This window comes from Microtus oregoni, unplaced genomic scaffold (genome assembly GCF_018167655.1).
Source record: "Microtus oregoni isolate MIOR12 unplaced genomic scaffold, Mior012 000002F_ref0000024, whole genome shotgun sequence".
In the NCBI taxonomy this organism is placed as follows: Eukaryota; Metazoa; Chordata; class Mammalia; order Rodentia; family Cricetidae; genus Microtus; species Microtus oregoni.
In genome coordinates this window covers 41,998,493-42,019,124 of record NW_024543061.1, presented here as the reverse complement: position 1 = coordinate 42,019,124, position 20,632 = coordinate 41,998,493, and the positions used below count along the sequence as shown (strand labels likewise).

General features: G+C 39.7%; 1 protein-coding gene across 1 annotated transcript in view; it reads right to left on the bottom strand.

Moving 5' to 3' along the window:
* Nucleotides 1–5,852: 5,852 nt before the first annotated feature.
* The window catches only part of Ppp4r2 (protein phosphatase 4 regulatory subunit 2), a 36,857-nt gene continuing 22,077 nt past the window's right edge, over nucleotides 5,853–20,632 (bottom strand). Inside the window, exons 3-9 of the mRNA XM_041633554.1 lie at nucleotides 20,032–20,202; nucleotides 13,795–13,888; nucleotides 10,930–10,967; nucleotides 9,379–9,453; nucleotides 8,946–9,089; nucleotides 8,009–8,292; nucleotides 5,853–7,589 (exon numbers count right to left, since the gene is read on the bottom strand). Coding sequence (XP_041489488.1) covers nucleotides 7,264–7,589; nucleotides 8,009–8,292; nucleotides 8,946–9,089; nucleotides 9,379–9,453; nucleotides 10,930–10,967; nucleotides 13,795–13,888; nucleotides 20,032–20,202 — 1,132 coding nt within the window. The 3' untranslated portion in view covers nucleotides 5,853–7,263. The remainder of the gene's footprint in view (nucleotides 7,590–8,008; nucleotides 8,293–8,945; nucleotides 9,090–9,378; nucleotides 9,454–10,929; nucleotides 10,968–13,794; nucleotides 13,889–20,031; nucleotides 20,203–20,632) is intronic.

Here is a 20,632-nt window from a genome sequence, read left to right as displayed (position 1 = left end):
CTTGGCATCAGAGCTAACATTTCTCTGTAGCTTTGGAGCCTGTACTGGAACTAATTCTTGTAGACCAGGCTGACCTCGAACTCACAGAGATCCGCCTGCCTCTGCCTCCCAAGTGATGGGATTAAAGGCATGTGCCACCACCACCCGGTGAGAACTAACATCTTGTGACTAATGGATAAAACCTTTTTGTGGTGCACACCTTTAATTGCAACACTTGGGAGGCAGAGGATCTGAGTTCAAGGCCAGGCTGATTGCTCTACAGAGTAGACCAAGACAGCCAAGACTACATAGAGAAACCCTGTATTGAAAAATTAGAATTAAAAAAACACACACAAAAAAACTTTTGGAATCTATTAATTGACCAGACCAGAAGCTTCCACCAACTCAAAAGCAAGAATGTCATCAGATAATATGAAGACCTGTAGAACTCCCCATCTCATAGTGCTATGTGCGCCTCTCTGTAGAACTCCCCCAATCTCCTAATGCTGTGTCTGCCTGATATAACCACCAACTTGCCTTGATTTATGTCTTTCTATGATCTATATGACTTTAAGACCACACGAAATTGCTTCCATGTTGGAACATAGAATTTGGGGTAACCTAAAATCTCTGTTCACAGGTTATGGTCACTCAAAATGGCTTCAGAATAAACTCTCTCTTGTTCCCTGTGGTTTTCACAGTTTAATCAGCCAGACCCCATCAATTACTCTGTAGCCCTGGACCTGCCTCTGTCTGCAGCTCAGTGCCCCTCCCAGCTGGCTCTCAACTGCTGGGATAAGGTCTCTCAGAAGCAGAATGTTAATAGGTTAGTATATTTGTTTATTAAAAAAAGTATGTGTTTCGCTGGGTGTTTTGTTTTGTTGTTTTGGAAGCTGAGGCCCTCGGTGGAGGACGATCACACACTTCGCTCTGGCACCAATTCAGAAGCAGCACACGAAAGGACACCCTCCCTACTGCTCTACTTCGCCAGTGAGGTTCAAGCACTTGCAGCCACTTCACATAGATCTGATCTCCTTCGGCTTCCACTAACTGCTGCATGTTCAGCGGGGGCATATCCTAAGTCCCTCAGGATGGAGTTAGCAACAAACCAGTGTGTTTCACACTGATCGGCAGCTCTTCCAGGGAAGTCTGAGTCCCACGCCTCAATTCAGAAATCCAGACACCTCTCTTATCTTGTGGCTGCTATCACCCAGAGGAAGCCCAGAGCTCACACTGGAGCCGCTCTAGCCAAGGTGTGGTCACTCTCGCTAGTGGAGCATGTCCTGACCGCCTCTGAGACTCACCAGACCATGTCTTCAAGAAGACTCCCCACAGAAACAAGAATTAGAACAGTTTCCAAGAGCCACGAACGGCAGCAGAGAGGCACAGTGCCACAGGCAAAGCAGGTCTTGTCTTTGTGCAAATGAAGCTGTTTTTGTAACAAGCAGCAGGCATGGGTTTGCAGAACCCACAAACAAGCACAGCTGGTTTCCTTCACTATAGTGTCACACACACACACACACACACACACCCAGAAGACAAACCACCGCAGGAGGTGGAGAAAGGACAGGAGTCCTCAGGAGAGACTGGACTGTCAAGCTAACAAAGACCAACGTGGTGAGCTAGGGATGGTGATGAGCTGGAGGTGTTTGCAAGAGTGTCATGAAGGCAAGTGGCCATCTTCAGCAGGCAGCGACTATTCTTATTGTGATGGCTAGTCTTATCAACTTGACATCCTGCGGAAGTGATCCCTAACTAAAGAATTATCTCCATTGCACCGGCCTGCAAACAAATCTGGAGTATTTTTAGAAATTGCTAATTGATGAGGAGAGTCTGGCTCACTGTGGGCAATGCCATCTCTATACAGTTGGGTCTAAGCTGTATAACAAATTGGCTGAACAGGCTGGGGCAGCAGGAGCCAGTCAGCAGTGTTCCTTCCTGTTCTCTGCTTCAGTTCCTCCTTGGCTTCCCTTGATGATGGACTGTTACCTGTAAACAGAATAAATCCTCCCCTCTCACATGCTACTTTTAACTAGTTGGGTTTTTTGTGTGTGAGAGCCTGTACAGGAACTAGTTCTTGTAGACCAGGCTGGCCTCAAACTAATGGAGATCCGCCTGCCTCTGCCTCCCAAGTGCTGGGATTAGTTAGTGTTTCATCATAGCAATAGAGAAGCAAACTAGGACAAGATGTAGGAAATCCTACAGCCAGTAGCCTTTAAGTACCCGCCCACTTGGGCGTGGCCTCCCATTCTATAAATGCTAATGTAAAGGCGCATCTGGACTCTCTGGGCTGCGGGATTCCTTTACAGTTCCCAGGTTGGGTAGAGGACTGAAATCTGTGAGTCTACCCCTAAATAAATATACATCTATTATACTCAATTCTGAGCTAGCGTGGCATTTAAGCTTCAAGGACATATACACTTAAATACAGGTGTTTATGACTTGAAATAGAACATGGGTTTATCATCCTCCTTCCCTCCTCCACCACAGACCCAGCGATAACTACCACGCCCTGCCTAACCATTTTTTAAGTAATTTAAGTTTACTAGCTTGTTCAGTTTTCCAGGAAATGAGGGGACTGGTTTGAACTATTAAGCTGCTTCAACTGGCAAGTTGAAATACCACAAAGCCACTTATAGGACACCGTGTATATGAGAAAGCTAAAGCTAATAAGACAGGGGAGGCAGCTTATCAATTCAGAAACTTCACAAAGATCTGCTTAGTAAACGGGGGGGGGGGGGGTCTCAACGTGTGAGCCACATTCACTATGCTGAGTGCCTTGTGTTTGCAAAGATGCAACTTTATCTGTGGACACAGGACAAAGCTGCACAGTACTGGGGCCTGACCCCGTGTGCATGTAAGCAACTAACACCTACCAGAGCCTGTTGTGGTTCCTAACAGATTGTCCTCTTGTTTTGCAACAAGTGGCAGTTAGGATTCAAACCCAAGGAATCAGATATCCTTTCCAATGGTGCTGCGCTCCATGGGAAAGGGCACTAGCTGAAGGGGAAGGGTGTGAGTGATGTGGAGACAAGAGCAGTGGGCAGAAACAGTGCCCTAATTTGTGCTTTTGCTGGGTGTAAGTGATCTTTTCCCACTTTGGGGTGTTTGCTGTTCAGAACTGGAGGATGAGAGAGGCACAAAATCCACACCACACACCTGGAAACCTGGGCAGGACAGGTTTGCCTGACCTCATCACCAGAAATCCAATTATTTAAAGTCTGCCTTTTTATGTGCTTAGATGTTTTTGCCTGTGAGAACATCTCTCCACCACATGCCTGTAGTACCCAAGGAGGCCAAAAGAGGAAGTCAGATACCTTGGGAATACAGTTACAGACAACTACCACGTGGGTGTTGAGAATCAAACCCAGGATTAAATTGAATAATAAACACTCAAAAATATACTTTACTAATTTCTGAGTAGTGATGAACCCAAAGACCATAAACTCTAAACTAAAGCCTGTTTCACTATCTACACCTTATCCAGAAAAATAGCCAGAGAAGCCCGGTCCTGGTAGTACACTCAACTCTATATGTATTGGCTGCATTTAGCAGCTAAATTTTAGTGACTAGTAATCCTGAATCACTCATCCCACAAAACAAAGGAACTGTAAACCCCCTCTCCAGACAATCACACTTACCATGCAGGTGCCTCAAGGTAGGGTTTCTCACATGGTATCAACATGCAGATCAATGCATGCAGACTAATGGCAAATCATGCCAACAGAATCTGCAGACCTGACAAGACCCCGCTGTCCATGCAACTCTGTATTCTCCTGCTGGCACCCTCAAGCTCAGGTACTTAAGACATGCATTAAGCTCTTACCCTGTGCATCCTCTCAACTGAGGAAAAATGCGGAAGAGGCAGGGGTGCTAGGATAGTAAATAAAGTAATTCCACACACAAAGACATTCTTCTATTTTACATTTTATTGCATTATGAAAATAATACATTTATTTGGCAAAGTGATCTAGGCTTCAAGTTGAAATAAAGGAGAATTCTGGTGTCCGGATTAATTTTTAAATGTGAAATATATGTATTCTAGCCAATACATACTAGCATCCTTGTTAGGCCAATAACCCAGTCAAGCTAATTTTCATAATTCCATATGAAATTACAAGGTGTTTTTGCATCCATTCATCTTATGGTTAGCATAAAACTCAAGAACTGACCTTCATTTTTGTCAAAACCAATAGACCTCCGAAACTCCTGCTCAGAAGACAATTTGAAACACTACTCAAAATAATTTGCTTTGGCTCTGCAGGTACATTTCCGTCCTCAGTACAGTTTTCACATTCAGCCATTGCAGCAGCTTTAGGCTCTGCCCAAGTACCATTAAGTAAACTAGTACATTACACACAGTATTTGAAAGTTGATTTTACAAATGCATAAATACATGCCTATCTACACTGCAAAATAAAACACTGGAACCTCAATGCTCTAACAGGCAAGCCAGACTTTGATCCAGACTTCTGGGACAGCTTTCCCAAGCCAGGGTATAGCTCCCTAATTCCATTGCCCTGGCCACATGTGGGAAAGGCTGTAGTTGTGACAAGCAGTGAGTTTAATCAAAACTCAAAATGTATTTTGACTACTCCTGTTTTGCCACATTCTCAGAACTGAAAAGACATTTTTCAAAAATGTTCACTTTTTAAAAGGGGAAAAAGGCAAAAACAAGTCACATGTATACTGTTTCCTCATTGACATCACCCAATTACTGTCAAGGTTGGGAATGGAGAAATGGATTATCAGAGGGCCAGCTACTTCAGTCATCAAAGCCTTGATGCTCCTGGATCTTCCCATAGGACTCTGCTGGGTATATCAAGGAAATATGCCTAAAACTTGCCTTTTGAACATACAAATGACTCAGTTCATGTTAGAACTGATGCTTTCTTTGCACCTAACACTTGTGAAAATGGGCTTCCAAGGGGCAATGCATCTGCAGCCTGCTGAATGGCTTCCCAATGTACTGAGTACTGCAGCTGCCCGAGACCCTCCACCAGTATCCTACATGAATCTGTATAAACAGCAACAACTTTCATCTATGATCAACATAGGCATCGCTAATAAATATTAAAACTATTAAACTATAGGTTAAAATGCAGACCTCTCATAGAATTGAGTGATGTGATTTTGGTACATTCACCATTATTGTACTTTATTTAATAAAGAAATACATTTTCCCTTGCAAAGATAGCAATTGCAAGTTTACAAATAAAACCACAGACCTCCACTCATGATGCTAAATCTTCAACTTTTAACCAGCAGCAAACTGATTTGTTTACAAATGGTCCGTGGCACCACAAAGAAAGACTATCAAAGGTCACAGGAGCTTAGAGAACAGGTTTATTGACAACAATCTCATAAATACCCTAAGGAAAAAAAATCTCAAAGTTTCTAAACCTAAAATATTTAAAATATGCTCTTACTGACAATCCCTCAACACAATAGAGTAACAGGTCACTACACAGAAATGTCACATTCAAAATTTGCTTCATTTTAACATTTTTGCCAATTTTTTAAAAATTACACTTGACTTTTTACCCCTTTTGGGTGCAATTAAATCAACATTCAATTTTATTACAGATCCATAAATATATTGTCTAACTGTTGTGAACTTGTAGGCTGTCAGTCAGTAGTATATTACTCTATGAACAAACTGAGCCAAATATCTTTATTTTTAGGCATAGTAATGTCTAAGTAGTCAAAATGCAAACGTCGTGGTTTCCCTCCAAATCCCCAAAGCTTATGATACAGTGTGAGAAATTGTTTGCATCTACTACAAGTCCATCTGTGTACCTCAGGTGTCTGAAACTAAAAAAGGGTTCTTTAGTATTTTGATAAAAATGTACTCGAATATTTCATAACATTAATATTTATTGCTTTATATGAATACTGTATTGAAAGCCCAAGCATTCAGTTTACACACGAAATTATACAATTATACCGCTTCACAAAGGCAGTGAACACATTACAGTCTACAAAATCTACTTTACAGAAATTTAAAAATTCTAAATATCAAAAGGTACAGCTGAAGAAACAGGTATAAATTTGGCAGCCAGTAATTTTGACAGGGAGTTGCAGCTTGCATGACTTTAAATACGTGACTTTGAAAATAGTGAGTTTAGAGTAATAACCATTGTGCTTTGTGTTGATCTGAAAAATAGAACACTGGCTGTCGAAGAAGCATGTTCAAAAATATTAATTCACTTCAAAATGTTATACAAATCATGGTGGTTTCTGTGTATCCCTAAAGCTCTCGTCATTTTAGCTCAGGTATATTACTGAAATAATCCAAGAATTCTTCCAGTACAGTGCTGTTTCACACCAGTGCCGTGTGCATATAAGGTAATTTAGAAAGAAAGGCGTAATGTTCACAATGTTCAGAAAAGCAAGTGAAACGTTACAGGACCTGTGGGCTCTTTTGAGATGGTTTCCTGTCAGACTCCTAAGCATTCGTTCAACCAAATGGTGAGCTAATGCTCCTACACAACTCCCAAGATAAAGCACATTTTCTCATACATAACCAAGTCTTTTTTTTTTCCAGGCACCGTAGAAGTATACAAAAGAATTTTAGTTTGCACAGATCTCTTGGAATGTGTTTAACCTGGTATTTCAGACTTAAAGATTCCCAGGGTTTTCCAGGGGCCAGATTTTATCTCAATTACTCAGAAGAAAAGAAAATGTCTTCTTAAAGAAGTGAACTCAGTCATTACCAATAAAAAAGTATCCACTGTATTCATCTCTTATAGAAACAGAAAAATATAACATCCCCCTTAGAATAATCTATATATGTATATATGACTTAAAGTCCCACTGTACAGTTGAACAATAAAATCTGAAACCACATGAAACCCTCTAATTCACATGTTAACATGTTCAAACTATTACTGAAATATGGAAACCGCTAGAGACAAGACAAAATCTTCCTTGCGCATGTATAAACCAAATGTGATCATCTTTAAAGTTTTCAAAATTATAATTATCTTCCAGTTTAAAAACTTTAATTCTAAATTAAAAAAAAAATCTATACACAAACCACTGATTTGAGTACACCAGGAAAAAAACAAACAAAAACCCAACAAAAACAAGAAAATCAGCAATAAGCAGGACCCAGAGGAGCCAGTATTCACAGCTCTTCCACGCACAACTGTCAGGGTTTATTCTTAAGGTTCTTTATTTTACAGCCTGTTTCTCTTGTAAAACTAAAGGTCCATTTATTACTTAAAAGTTCTCTACAGTGTAAAACCAGAACTGTATGTAAAATACTGCCTCTAAGTGTTTCTAAGTAGTTAAGTCTTGTTCCATTGGTTCGTCTGTGACGTCTGTGGTTTCGTCACTCTCCATGGATGACACGGAGACATTTTCTCCCGTTTTCCTGGAAGTGGACCCTCCTGACTCTTCTGTCTCAAGGCAGTCAGAACCACTACTCACAGCCCCTGCACTGTCACTCCGTTCTGAGCGAGGATCTCTCTGAGCTGCAGACCCGTCAGAGTCCTCCATGTGAGTACCCTCCTCTGAAAGCTCTTCATTCACAGCTAAAGCATCATCAGATTCTCTTTCTTGATTTTTTCTTTCTGGGACCATTTCTCGTGGTGTCATAAAAGATTCTAGAAATAAGCAAATGTTATAGTTAAAATTTACTTTCAAATTACACGCAGTTGTTTTATAAAATCAGTTATCTACGGCTTGTAACTTCTCAAACTTAGTAACACACAGGTGGTACAAGAGCCCAGTATCACTGCACATACTGGCTTTGTGGGAGCCTAGGCTGTTTGGATGTTCACCTTACTAGACCTGGAAGGAGGTGGGAGGTCCTTGGACTTCTCACAGGGCAGGGAGCCTGGTCTGCTCTTCAGGCTGATGAAAGAGGGGGAGTTGATTGGGGGAGGGGGAGGGATATGGGAGGCGGTGGCGGGGAAGAGACAGAAATCATAGATAGATAGATTAGATAGATAGATGGATGGATGGATGGATGGATGGATGGACGGACGGACGGACGGACGAATCGGGGACTCTTTCCTCTCACCTTCTTCCTCCTCTTCCTCCTCGTCCTCGTCGTCTTCTGTACAATGTTGCCTGCTGCGATTTTCTCTGTCCTTCTCCGGAGGGGAAGATGCTGTTTCAGCTTCCTCTGCTCTAACTGAGCCTTCACTGGACACCGTCTGGCTAGCTGTCTCTCGGACATCACCTTCTTCGTCAAACCGTAGCCTTTTCACTTCATGCTCCTCGGCTTCCACAGTATCATCATCTGGATATTTATTTTTAACAGGGCTCAGTGAAGAAACTTCTGATTCGGAAGCTGGAGAATCACTGCCAATGGTTTTTAAAGTGTTATTAATAAAATTATTTCCCTTGTAATCTACATTCTCATCTGTAAATTGAAATACTTAAACTGTGCTGTCAAATTAAAAGGAAGTACCGGTGCTGAGAAAAAAACAGAAGAACAACCCTAAAGCAATCTGAACCGGTTTATGGTTGTTCCCACTGGGACCTACTTGACAAGTTCTACCTTTCTAGGAAATTCTAGAAAAGCTTGTCTACATTCACCATCATTTGGGCTGAAGAGAAGTCATAGCTCCTACAGCCACATTAAGGCCTGTTCTGTCCCTCAGAACAGTAAACAGTGTTCCAGGACCTGTGGGACATGAAGATCCAAAGACCTCAAGCTGCACGTATGAAAAGCACAGGATGTGCACAGAGCCTCCTGCCACTAGGTGACATAACACCCAAGGCATGTAAACACCATGGGCACAGGGGACAATGCTGATACCTAACCAGTACAAAAGCAACCTTTTTCTCAATTACTTTTGATCTTTACTGGTTGAATCTACCAAATCCAGAGACGGAACCCAAGACATAAAAGGTCCATATACCTTGTAAATAGTAAATAGTGCTAAAATAACAGCAACAATCGTTAAATTTCTACGCGCATCTTCCTGTCTCTTTAAGAATAAAACACAAACCTGTGGGCTTTCTCTTCATTTGAATGCAGGTCTGACTCTTTGCTATCTGCACTCTCAGGCAAACCATTTGTTGTCAAGGAGGTTGACAAAGAAAGCTTTGGTCGATTAAGTGGCCTTGGTGTTCCAGGTCCATTTATATTAGACCTATAATGAGATAAACAAACATTATTTTCCACTTTTGGAAAAATTATATACCTCTATACATATCACCCGTTCCAAAGTATACATCACAAGTATGTGCACTACTTCTGGTTTTCAAAGTCTTGTCCTAATTAGCAAATGTAGTCTGGTAGAACCTACAACATAAATCTTGTATCTTCCCCATAAAATGTTCAATTAAAAAAAAAGTATACTGAGCCTGCTACCTCAAGCACTACCAAGAAACTTGGAACATTCTGGATGGTTTACAAAAAACAAACCACAATATTCTCACCTGTCAGTATAGTTTGGTGAGTTTCCAGGAAACATTACACCATTCATTCGGTTTAAGCTATTAGAACTGTTCTTCCTGTAATAAAAGAGAACACTTCAGCTGGGCATGGTGGCACACGACTTTAACCCCAACACTGGGAGGCAGAGGCAAGTAGAGATCTGTGTGTTCAAGGCCAGCACTGACAACCCGGCAAGTTCTAGGCCAGCCAGAGTCAAGAGTGAAATCCTGTCTCAAAATAGAAGAAATACTTCTTGCCAGGTGGTGGTGGCTCACACCTTTAATCCCAGCACTCAGGAGGCAGAGGCAGGCAAATCTCTGTGAGTTTGAGACCAGCCTGGTCTACAAGAGCTAGTTCCAGGACAGGCTCCAAAGCTACAGAAAAAACCCTGTCTTGGGGAAAAGAAAAGAAAAGAAAAGAAAAGAAAAGAAAAGGCAAGAAAAAGAAAGGAAAAGAAAAGAAAGACTTCTTTAATTTTGGGACTAATCTGAGTGCAGGACTGGGGAGATGACTTAACAGCTAAGACCACAGGCTGCTCTTCCAAGACCTGGATTCTGTTCCCAGCACTTGCACATTGGCTCACAGGCATCCGTAACTCCAATTTCAAAGAACTGATGCCCCTTTCTGAGCTCCATGGCGTGTACAAGGTATACATTATATCCAGGCAAAAACACAGATAGGAAGCAAAATAACACATTTAAAAGAAGAACCTGTGTTTTTTTTGTCTTTGTTTTTTTAAAGCCGTTTTATAACAGGGTTGTCAAATTCAAACACAGATAATGGGGAAATTAGCATGCACATACACACAAGTATGGGGAAAAACTATTAGTGACACGTGCTTTCGAACATCTTGGAATGTTCTTCAAATATTCATATTCATCAAAAAGCAAAACATTAAATTCAAAAGGAAATCAATTCAGCATCACATTTCAGCATCACATTTAACCAAGAAGCAAAGGATTATCTCACTATCTGATTTAGCAAGAAAAAGTTAAAAACTCTAAAAACAAAATTGTCTAAGAAATAAATGGCACTTAGGATTAAGTCATCGGATCCTCCTTTTCCCCACCCTTCACACACCCGAGGGTACTGTGTGTGCGCCTGAGTGCATGCATGGGCTCTCGTGCAATTTCCATGACATCCACACATAACAAAGAATTATATACATGGTCTAAATGGTAACAGTGCCATGCCTGTACAGATGCCTGGAACCAAATCTTTAATTTAGTCTAGAAATCCTGACAACCAGCAGCAATACTTGTCCATCCTGAAGAACCACCGAAGTATCTTATTCCAAAACTAACTGGCAGCCCTGGAAAAGCATCTAGGTGGCCATAATTCAGCAGTTAACCCACCTCTAGTCCACATCTCTCTACTGGAAACACTTGCACAGCATTCTGGCAACTTTCCTCCTCAGGGACCAGGTGGCAGATTTCATAATGTATAGAAGTATGTTTAGGTACATATAAAATAAATGTACTACTTTACCAAAATGGTGAAACAATTAGAATATAGTAACTGATATCAAAAGCAGAAAAACATTGTATACTTACTCTGAAGAAGGACAAACACAGCTAACAACCATCACATTCTGAAATAACAAGAAATGATGACTTGAGTGAGAGAAAGGCACAGCAACACAACTATTAGTAACCTGTCTGAGACTCTCACAATCACCCACACGGGTTAAGCGTCCAATTATTCCAACTGAAAGCAACTGGATAAAAACAAAATAAAACAACAAAAAAAACTAAGAGCAGTAAGATTTCAGGAGGGTCTGACTGCACGCTCACTGGCTTGCTTTAATATTTATCCTGTATGTCTGTGTGTCTGAGTTCAAGTCAGAGGAACCCTCCACCACACGGGTCTCAGGATCAGGCCTGGGAGATGGGTGATTTGATGAGCTGAGCCACCTCAAAGGGTCTGACCCCTACGTCCACTCCCCACCCGACCTCCTTCCTTTAAAGCCCTGGCTGGTCTGGAACTCACTATGTAGACCAGGCTGGCCAAGAACTCAAGAGAAGAACTTGCCTCTGATTCCCAAATGCTAAGATTAATGGCCTGTACTACCATGAGAGCCTGAAGTGTTTTCTTTTCTTAATTCCAATAGTTCTGATAATTTAAATCTGATAAATGGTATTACAATTCCTGGAAACTCACCAAGCTATACTGTGGTGAGAATGTTGGTTCACTTTTAATTTCTTCTCACTCTTTTTTTTTTTAAACCATACTGGAACCCAGGCACTGGCGTATATGTAAAAGTAGGGCCTGTTTTCCATTTTCCTGTGCATGCAAGCACTAATATATGCAGGACCCAAATGCTTTTTTTCAAAAAAGATTTATTTATTCATTTCTTGTGTATACAGTATTCTGCCTGCGTGTACATCTGCAGGACAGAAGAGGGCACCAGATCTCATTACAGATGGTTGTGAGCCACCATGGGAATTGAACTCAGGACCTCTGGAAGAACAGCCATCTCTCCAGCCCTGATCGGAATCTCTTACACCTCATTCAGTAAGACAGAATCAGTTAAACCCAGAGCTGGATAGCCAGCTTGCTCTGTGGATTCCCTGTCTCTATCTTTCAAAGCTGAAATTCATTACAAGCATGACAATGAACTGAAATGTGATGGCTTGTATGTGCCAAATCCCCATTCTCTCTTCTAGAACCATTTTGAAATTCAAATATTTAGTCCAAGTGTATCTATAAAGCAATATTCAACCCAAGGAGAGACCAAACCCATTCTTTGGAAATTATACAAGAGTACTTTTAAGGAAGGTCACTCCAATTCCAGAGAAAACATCTTGTTTAAATCCCTTGCTCACAGCACTGAGTTGGCAAACGCAGGCAGTGATAACCTGTCTGTCCATCAAAAACTTCCAAAACACAATTACTAAGGGTCCTTAAGTTGCAGTACTGACGAACCCTGCAGCTTCCTTCCCTTCTGAATCTCACTAAACAGACAACATAAAGGATCAGCAAAATATAAGACCCAAGAACTATACCAAAAATTCCAGTTAATGGTCTTGGACTCTGTTCCCAGAGTAAACAGAGTGATTTTAAAACAAAAAAATTGTAATATTTACTATGCTTTAGGATCAACTACCCTAAGAATTCACCATCTGTCCAAATATAGTTGATCCAATTACTTGTCTAGCGGTGATTTAACGTTTTGATCATGTAAACACTTTTGACACTTTTGTGTATTACTTCATTCTCCAGAATGTTTTTTCTTTAGTAGCAGTACCCCACCAACCACAATGTGGATTAGATCTTTCTACTCAACATATCACTAACACGTTTTTACACACACGTTTATAAGGTCGTGTGCCTCTGAATTCCAGTGACATTTACAACGTACTGCTAACATCTTTCTGGTGGGTTCTTGTTGTTTTGTTTCTAAATGCTTAACAACAACAGAATGTTTGCAAATAAAAGTAAAAGCCAGGAAGTGGTGGCACAAGCCTTAAATTCCAACACTCATGAGGCAGAGGCAGATCTCTAGGTTTGAGGTCTGCCTGGTCTACAGAATGAGTTCCAAGCCAGCCAGGGCTGCACAGAGAAACCCTGTCTCAGGAAGAAATTTCCAATTTCCCTTGGAGGAAGCTCTCATCCGGACTATGACATTACCTTACAAGAGGCAGGCCTCTGTCCTCAAGAGACTGTCTTTGTACAGGAAAGAAATTAACACCATGACCTGACCTCTCTCAGCTTACCCCTTCTTCTTCCCTTTTCCTGTGAGATACCATGTCCCTAAGTATGCATTTTGGCTCATATGACTATAGAGCCAAAGCTGGACAAGCAAGTCACCTGCCTTTCCTTTATTTCTTTCTGTCACCTGCAATTAGTGTCTCTCCTGCTTCTCTTTCCCTCTGTGATTTTCTTCTTTGTCTCACTTTTTTTCTTATCACATGTGACCAAATGAAAGGGTAAAGATAAGGATAAGATCTCTCCCAGTACTGGCAGCAGGAAAAAAAAAAACAAACAAAAATAATAAATTAGTTAATTTAAATATTTTAATGGAAAAATGAAATTGGCAAAGCAGCTTCCCTGAAACTTAAAATAATGGCTGTCTGGGGCTGGAGGGATAGCTCAGTGGTTAAAAGCATTGCCTGCTCTTCCAAAGGTCCTGAGTTCAATTCCCAACAACCACATGGTAGCTCACAGCCATTTGTAATGAAGCCTGGTGCCCTCTTCTGGCCTGCAGGCACACATATGGACAGAATACTGTATACATAATAAATAAATAAATATTTAAAAAAATAAAAATAATGGCTGTCTGGGGCCTCTTGGGCCTTTTTTCTGGCCCTGACTATAAATTTCTCTCTGAAACATTGAATGTAATTTAGAAAACAATCTAGTAAACAGTCTATGAAACAATTCTTGTAACACTTTAATTCTTGTGATAGAATACATACCTTTTCTACTCCTCTGAGAAATTTGTCTGTTCCTGTATAATTTCTTCTTGGATCTGTTAGCAATTCACATAGTCGTTGAATAGTAAAAGGGATACTGCAAAAAAATAATTTTATAGTTGAGGTCATAAGTGTAAGAAGCTAGGAGCTGTACTTCACAGTGAAAGCTTTATGGAGAGAGTCACCCTGTGTCAAGCCACAAAGAATAAATTCAGGAGTCACTTAAAGCAATACCAAGGAACACCGAAAACAATGTGTCAAAACTCATTCCGGAAAAAATTTAGTGCAATATTCTAAATTCTGACTGCTCAATTTGTACTTTACCAGAGGTAACACAATAATGCTTGTCCGTTTATTTACAAACAAGATGTTTCTTCAAGCATTCTAATGCACCCAAACATTTTACTAAATATCATAAACGACTGTTACTGAGATCAAGTATGACAAATTAGTCTAACACTAAAGTATTTTAAATATGACTCTGCTCCCTTACCACTTTAAATAGAACCTATAAATTTAGTCAAACTTATATTATTTTGGTAAGGATATTGGGGTTAACTATACCAAACACTTTTTACCAGAATGTAGTTTTCTTTTAATCACAGCAAATACAAAAGAGTAAAAATCTTGGAATAGTAATCAAAGAGTTTTGAAGAAACCAGAAAGATGGTTCAACAGTTAAGAGCACTGGCTGCTCTTCCAGGACTCAGGTTTGATTCCCAGGACCTGATCCAAGACCATCATCTGGTCTCTATGGGAACCAGGCACATGGGGTACATAAAGACATGAATGCAGGTAAAACAACCATACATAAAAAAGAATTTCTTTAAAGAAGGGTTTTGGCTCAGAGTAGTTAGCAATCATCAGAATTACAGCTCAGTGTAATGTTGTAAGCACTAGATGTGACAAATGCTGAGAAAAAAAACACATGGAGTGAGTCTTTGGATATCAGTGTTTTCCATTAAAATCTACTTAATGCAGCTTATGAAGAGAACTACAAAGCCTCAGATTCACATAGAATATCACAGGGCCTTCATTTTCATACAATAGTCTACCCTACAGCAATGTATGTAGCACACATATCTGATGGAAATCACAGTAGTTCTTACTGGATAAACTACATTTAAAGCAGACTTTTTTTTATTTGTTTGTTTTGTTTTTGTTCTCCATAGCTTTGGGGCCACTGGAACTCACTCTGTAGACTAAGCTGACCTTGAATTCAAGGAGATCCACCTGTCTCTGCCTCCCAAGCACCTGGCTTAAATCTCACTTTTTAAAAAAAGAAGACAAGGTCTCATTTTTGTAGACCACAATAACCTCAAAGCTACTTCTTCCTATCATCACAAAGCAAAGTAAGGAAATAGTGTAAGGAAGAATAAGTACCAGATGATATACCAAGTCTCAACTAATTATACTCTGGAAAAGGGGAGAGAAGAATATAAGCACATTTTAACAAATAGATTCAATGGGCTAGAGATGGCTCAGCAGTTAACAGCACTTGCTGCTCTTGCAAAGGACCTGGGTTTGGTCCAACACCCATATGATGATGGTTCAAAACCATCTGTTAACTCCAATTCCAGGGAATCCGACCCTCTTCAAATCTCCATAGGCGCCAGGTGAAGATACATACATGCAGAAAAACACTTTTCACATAATCTAATCTTTAGAACAAAAACAAAACCCTCTCAGTCACATGAAAACCAGAATTAATGATAAAGCAAACAAGCCTATTTTAAAGCTATATGTAATCCACAAAGGATAAAAACCAAATAAATGCTCTTTTACAAAAGTACAAACTAGTGCCTCAAATACAGACAGAAGTGACGCACATGTGCAGCACACACACAAAAACCACCACCCAGGTTCTCAGTGCACATCTGAAAACCTATCCGATTAGATGTCTTCCTCAGTCTTTTATAGCCTCATTTAAGAAAGTCAGTTATCCCTAGAACCTAACCGTTCAGGTAATCAAAAAACCAAAACACAAATCACACACACAAATGAAATCAAAAAACACCCCAAAACAAGTAAAAAATATTATTTTAATTTAAAGAAAATGAAAAAGTGAGTGGACACCTTGCAATTCAAAGAGCAAACAAAAAACCAAAATGAAACAAACAGGGAGGGAAGAGAGGAAAATATGGAAAGAGATAAAAACTTAAGAGCCATGAGGGGTTCTATGAAAACCCATAAAATAGAAGCTTAAAATATACACATATATGTAACTCTAAATGAAATCACAAAACAATGGGGGAGAAAAAAGCCCCAATTAGACATCTCGACACCAAATGAAGCCCCCAATTCTAGGGATAGGTTACATCTAATCAAGTTGTTGGCTAAAGAAGCCCCATGGTCACCCCCAAACAGCCAGGCCATTGGTTGCTCTCCACAAAACAATGCTAAGACCCTATTGCAGAAAACAACACATATACTAATCACTGAACAAAGAAGTTGAACTGGCACTATCCAGACCCTTCACCCTTCAAAGAGCAAAAAAATACATACTCAAAACTTATTAAAATAATTTAGAAAATAATTCTGTGTTAAGATACTACAAAGCATTCGACTTACTGCCTTTAAAAAGCACAATGCTGGGTGGTGGTGGCGCACACCTTTAATCCCAGCACTTGGGAGGAGGGGCAAGAAAATCTCAGTGAGTTCAAGGCCAGCCCGGTCTACAAAGGACAGCCAGGACTGTAACAGAAACCCTGTCTCAAAAAACCAAAAGATAAATAAAAACTAAACTAAAAGCACAGAAAAGCAATAAAACAAACAGAACAAGGATGGAGAAATGGCTCAGGAGTTAAGAGCACTGGCTGCTACTCTTGCAGATGACCTGAGTCTAATTTCAAGCACATACATGGCAGCACATAAACACCCATTAACTCCAGTCCTAGGGGATCTGATGCCTTACCCTGGCTTTTAAGGACAGACACTATGCATGCACGTAGTGTACAGACACACATGCAGACAAAATACCCATACACAAAAGAAAAAAAAGTTGGCAAAAACACAAGAAAAGCAAAAAGCAATTTAAAAGGGGGCTAATGACACAAAAAAAAATGCCATTTTCTTTTACAAAAGTACAAGCTGGAACCTCAAATGTAGACCAAAGAGATGTACACAAAACCCTGAAAACCATACACAGTAATACAAAACTACAGTAGCTATAGTTATTACAGAGGGTTTTGTAATAGGGCTAGGATGTAGCTGAGTGGTAAAGTGCAGACTTAGAATTTGCAAGGCTTCAATTCAATCTCCAGCAACACACACACATGCAAGCACGCGTGCGTGCGTACACACTCACGGAAAGAGAAAAATGGTTAACAACCTGTTCAAGTATGATATGCTCTTAGCAACAAAAGATGGTTTGTACAATACACACTACAAACAAGCATGGCTCAATGCACTGTATACAACTCCACTTAAAAACAACAAAAAAATCTATGCAGGGTGGTGGTGGCACACACATTTAATCCCAGCACTCAGGAAACAGAGAAAAGCAGATCTTTGTGAGTTCAAGGGCAGCCTGGTCTACAGAGGGAATTTCAGGACAGGCTCCAAAGCTACAGAGATACCTTGTCTCAGAAAACAATACATACATGCATGCATGCATACATACATACATACATAAACATTGAATGAAAATGAGATGAGTATACTAATGAGAAGACCCTCAACTGGTGAACAGAGCTGGGGAGATAACTCATAAAGCATTTGCTGTACCCCAGCACACAGACCTGAATCTAAATGCCTAGCATCCTTATAAAAGCTTGAATAAAACAGCACACATCTGTATCCCAAATGCTGGGAGGCAGAGACAAGTGTATCCCTGAGACTCGAACACTGGCTAGCCAATCTAGTCAATTAATGAACTCCAGGGCCAAGAAGCAATGGAAGAAGACAGTATGACAGAACGTATGGTTACCACGGGCACTGCACAGATGAGCATGTGACACATACTACACACAAAATGCAATTAAAAAAAAACTTAATGGAAAGCAAAAAGTATGATTTAAAAAAAGTATGATAAAAAACCAACAAAATCTTTATTCAGAACTTGAAAACAAAGACTGTCATGTTTCAAATCAGCATATATAATAATAGAGCAAAAAGGAAGATATAAAATGAGAATACATAATGTATCATTAATTAAATTTCAATTCTGCCTAATTAGAGTAAATAATCCAAACAGCCATTCTGAACTGGAATTGAAATACTTATGGCTCAAAGATGAAAAACACCTTAAGAGCAATTATGTTTAAGTGTGCTTAGGCATTTAATGACTGTTCAAATCATTTAAAGGAGATGAACACACGTTTTAGCAGGTTAAGAAATTATAAATACTAACTTTATCTAATAACCTACTTATCTGATATCTAGTTTAGTAGAATTAATTATGAATATTTGTTCTTACTAATTTATAAACTAGCTCAATATTTAATATGCAGTGGCATAAATCCTTTTAACTTCTATACATTTGGAATATCTACTCCGTGTGTGTGTATACTATATACAAGTATTCTACAAAGGAAATCTGTTTATGCTGCATACATCCAGTTCATAAATAAATTTTATGCAACATATAACACGTGGCTTTTTTCCCATATGTGCTATTAAAGAGCCCTTGCTGGGTGGTGGTGGCATACACCTTTAATCCTAGCACTTGGGAGGCAGACACAGGTGGATCTCTGTGAATTTGAGGCCAATCTAGTCTACAGAGTGAGTTCCAGGAAAGGCTCCAAAGGTACAAAGAGAAATCCTGTCTCGAAAAACAAAACAAAACGAAATAAAAAAGAAGCCTCGACTAAACTCATAATGAACAAGCATATGGTTAAATAACTAACGGAACAACAAAGTATCTTCCCAGACAAAAGTTTCAGTAACAGACCTAACGCCAGAGCATAAACTTCTGATTATTGTAGGCAAATTCCTAAGCTTAAAATGAGAATAATACGTTGAGAATGGTGGTGCACACATTTAACACCAACAGGAACCAAGAGGCAGGGGATCTCTGTGCATTCAAGGCCAGCCAGGGCTACATAGTAAGACCCTGTTTCAAACTGCAGCCCCCCCCCCCAAAGAATATGGTTTATGGCATAAAAGAATACAATTAGGGTTAGAGGGATGGCTCAGCAGTTAAGAGCACTGACTACCCTTCCAGAGGACCAAGGTTCAATGGCAGCTCACAACTGTCTGTAATTAAGATCCAACACCCTCACAGACGTACATGCAGGCAAAATGCTAATACACATTAAAAAACCAAAACAACAAAAAAACATACAATTAAAACCTCTTCACTCGGTTCGATGGTGGTGGCTCAGGCCTTTAATCTAATCCTAGCACTCTAGGCAGAAGAAGGTGGGTCTCTGTGAGTTCAAGGCCAGAGTGGTCTACAAAAGCTAGTTCCAGGACAGGACAGGCTCCAAAGCAGTAAAACCCTGTCTCGAAAAACCAAAACACCCTCTTCACTTAACACCTACCATTAAACAGGAATCTTATTACTAGAAACCCAATTCACTGTATTTCATAATTCTGCCTCATTCCTAGTGCCAAATGCAATATTCAACAAGTCAATTTCACAAACGCATCACTCCTTCAGTAAATATAAAGTTCTAAATTAGAACTTAATGACTAATAGGAAGCAAGCAACATTTTTAAAGTAACACATTTATTTAGTGTTCCTGGTGTTTTCAATGATTTACAAGAGATTAAGAATGTTTAGTTACTGGGGGAAAGGCAGGTTCAAACTCTAAAATATATAAAACCTCTTACATATATAATTAAGTCTTCAACAAATATCAAAAACAAAAAAACAAATATTTTCTGATAAATGAATGTTGCTGCTACCTTAATAAATGCATGTATAAAGTATGAATACCCCTGAAACTCATAAAACCAATTCAACTTTTTTTAACGAAGACTATAAACATTTAAAAATAACTACAAGCCAAAAATTGGCAAGTATAGCAAGGCAGGCGACGGTAGCTCATGCCTTTAATCCCAGAACTCAGAAAGCAGAGGCAGGTAAATCTCTGTGAGTTCAAGGTCAGCCTGGTCTACAAATGGAGTTCCATGACAGCCAGAGCTGTTACACAGAGAAACTTTGGGGGGGGGAGGGGCACAGGCAGGCAAGCACTAGAGATACAGGAGTTAATTATCAACCAGACATAGCAAAACTTAAAGAAATAACATCTATGATGTTAAAATTAAACCTTTAAAATATTATTAAGTGCATACCCATTAAATCCAGTGACAATTTTCAGTATTCTTTCCTTCATTTCATCAAAGGGAATATATTCAACATTAGGATTGGGAGGACCTCTTGGTTCAGGAGCCGAAGTTCTGAAATCATCCATCACTTTCTCCAGTTTGAAAATAAAATAACCTTTAAATTGGGACCACTGAATCCTATAAAAGAAAAAAGTCAGAAAACATTAATAATTACCCTTACAATTTCTTTAAACACAAACATTATAAAAATGCCTCATAATTTCCACATTATAATGCTTATATGGACTAGGAAGTCTTTTACCATTAAAAATACAGAATAAGACAGGCAGTGGTAGTGCACACCTTTAATCCCAGCACTCAGGAGGCAGAGGCAGGAGTATCTCTGTGAGTTCGAGGTCAGTCTGGTCTACAAGAGCTAGTTCCAGGACAGGCTCCAAAGCTACAGAGAAACCCTTTAAAAAAAAAAAAAAAGAAGGAGGAGGAGGAGGAGGAGGAGGAAGGAGGATAAGAAAGAAAGACAGAAAAAAAAAGGTACAGAATAAGCCACGTTTGGTGACATATATCTTTTAATTCCAGCCCTTGGAGGACTGTGTCTTAAGGTTTCTAT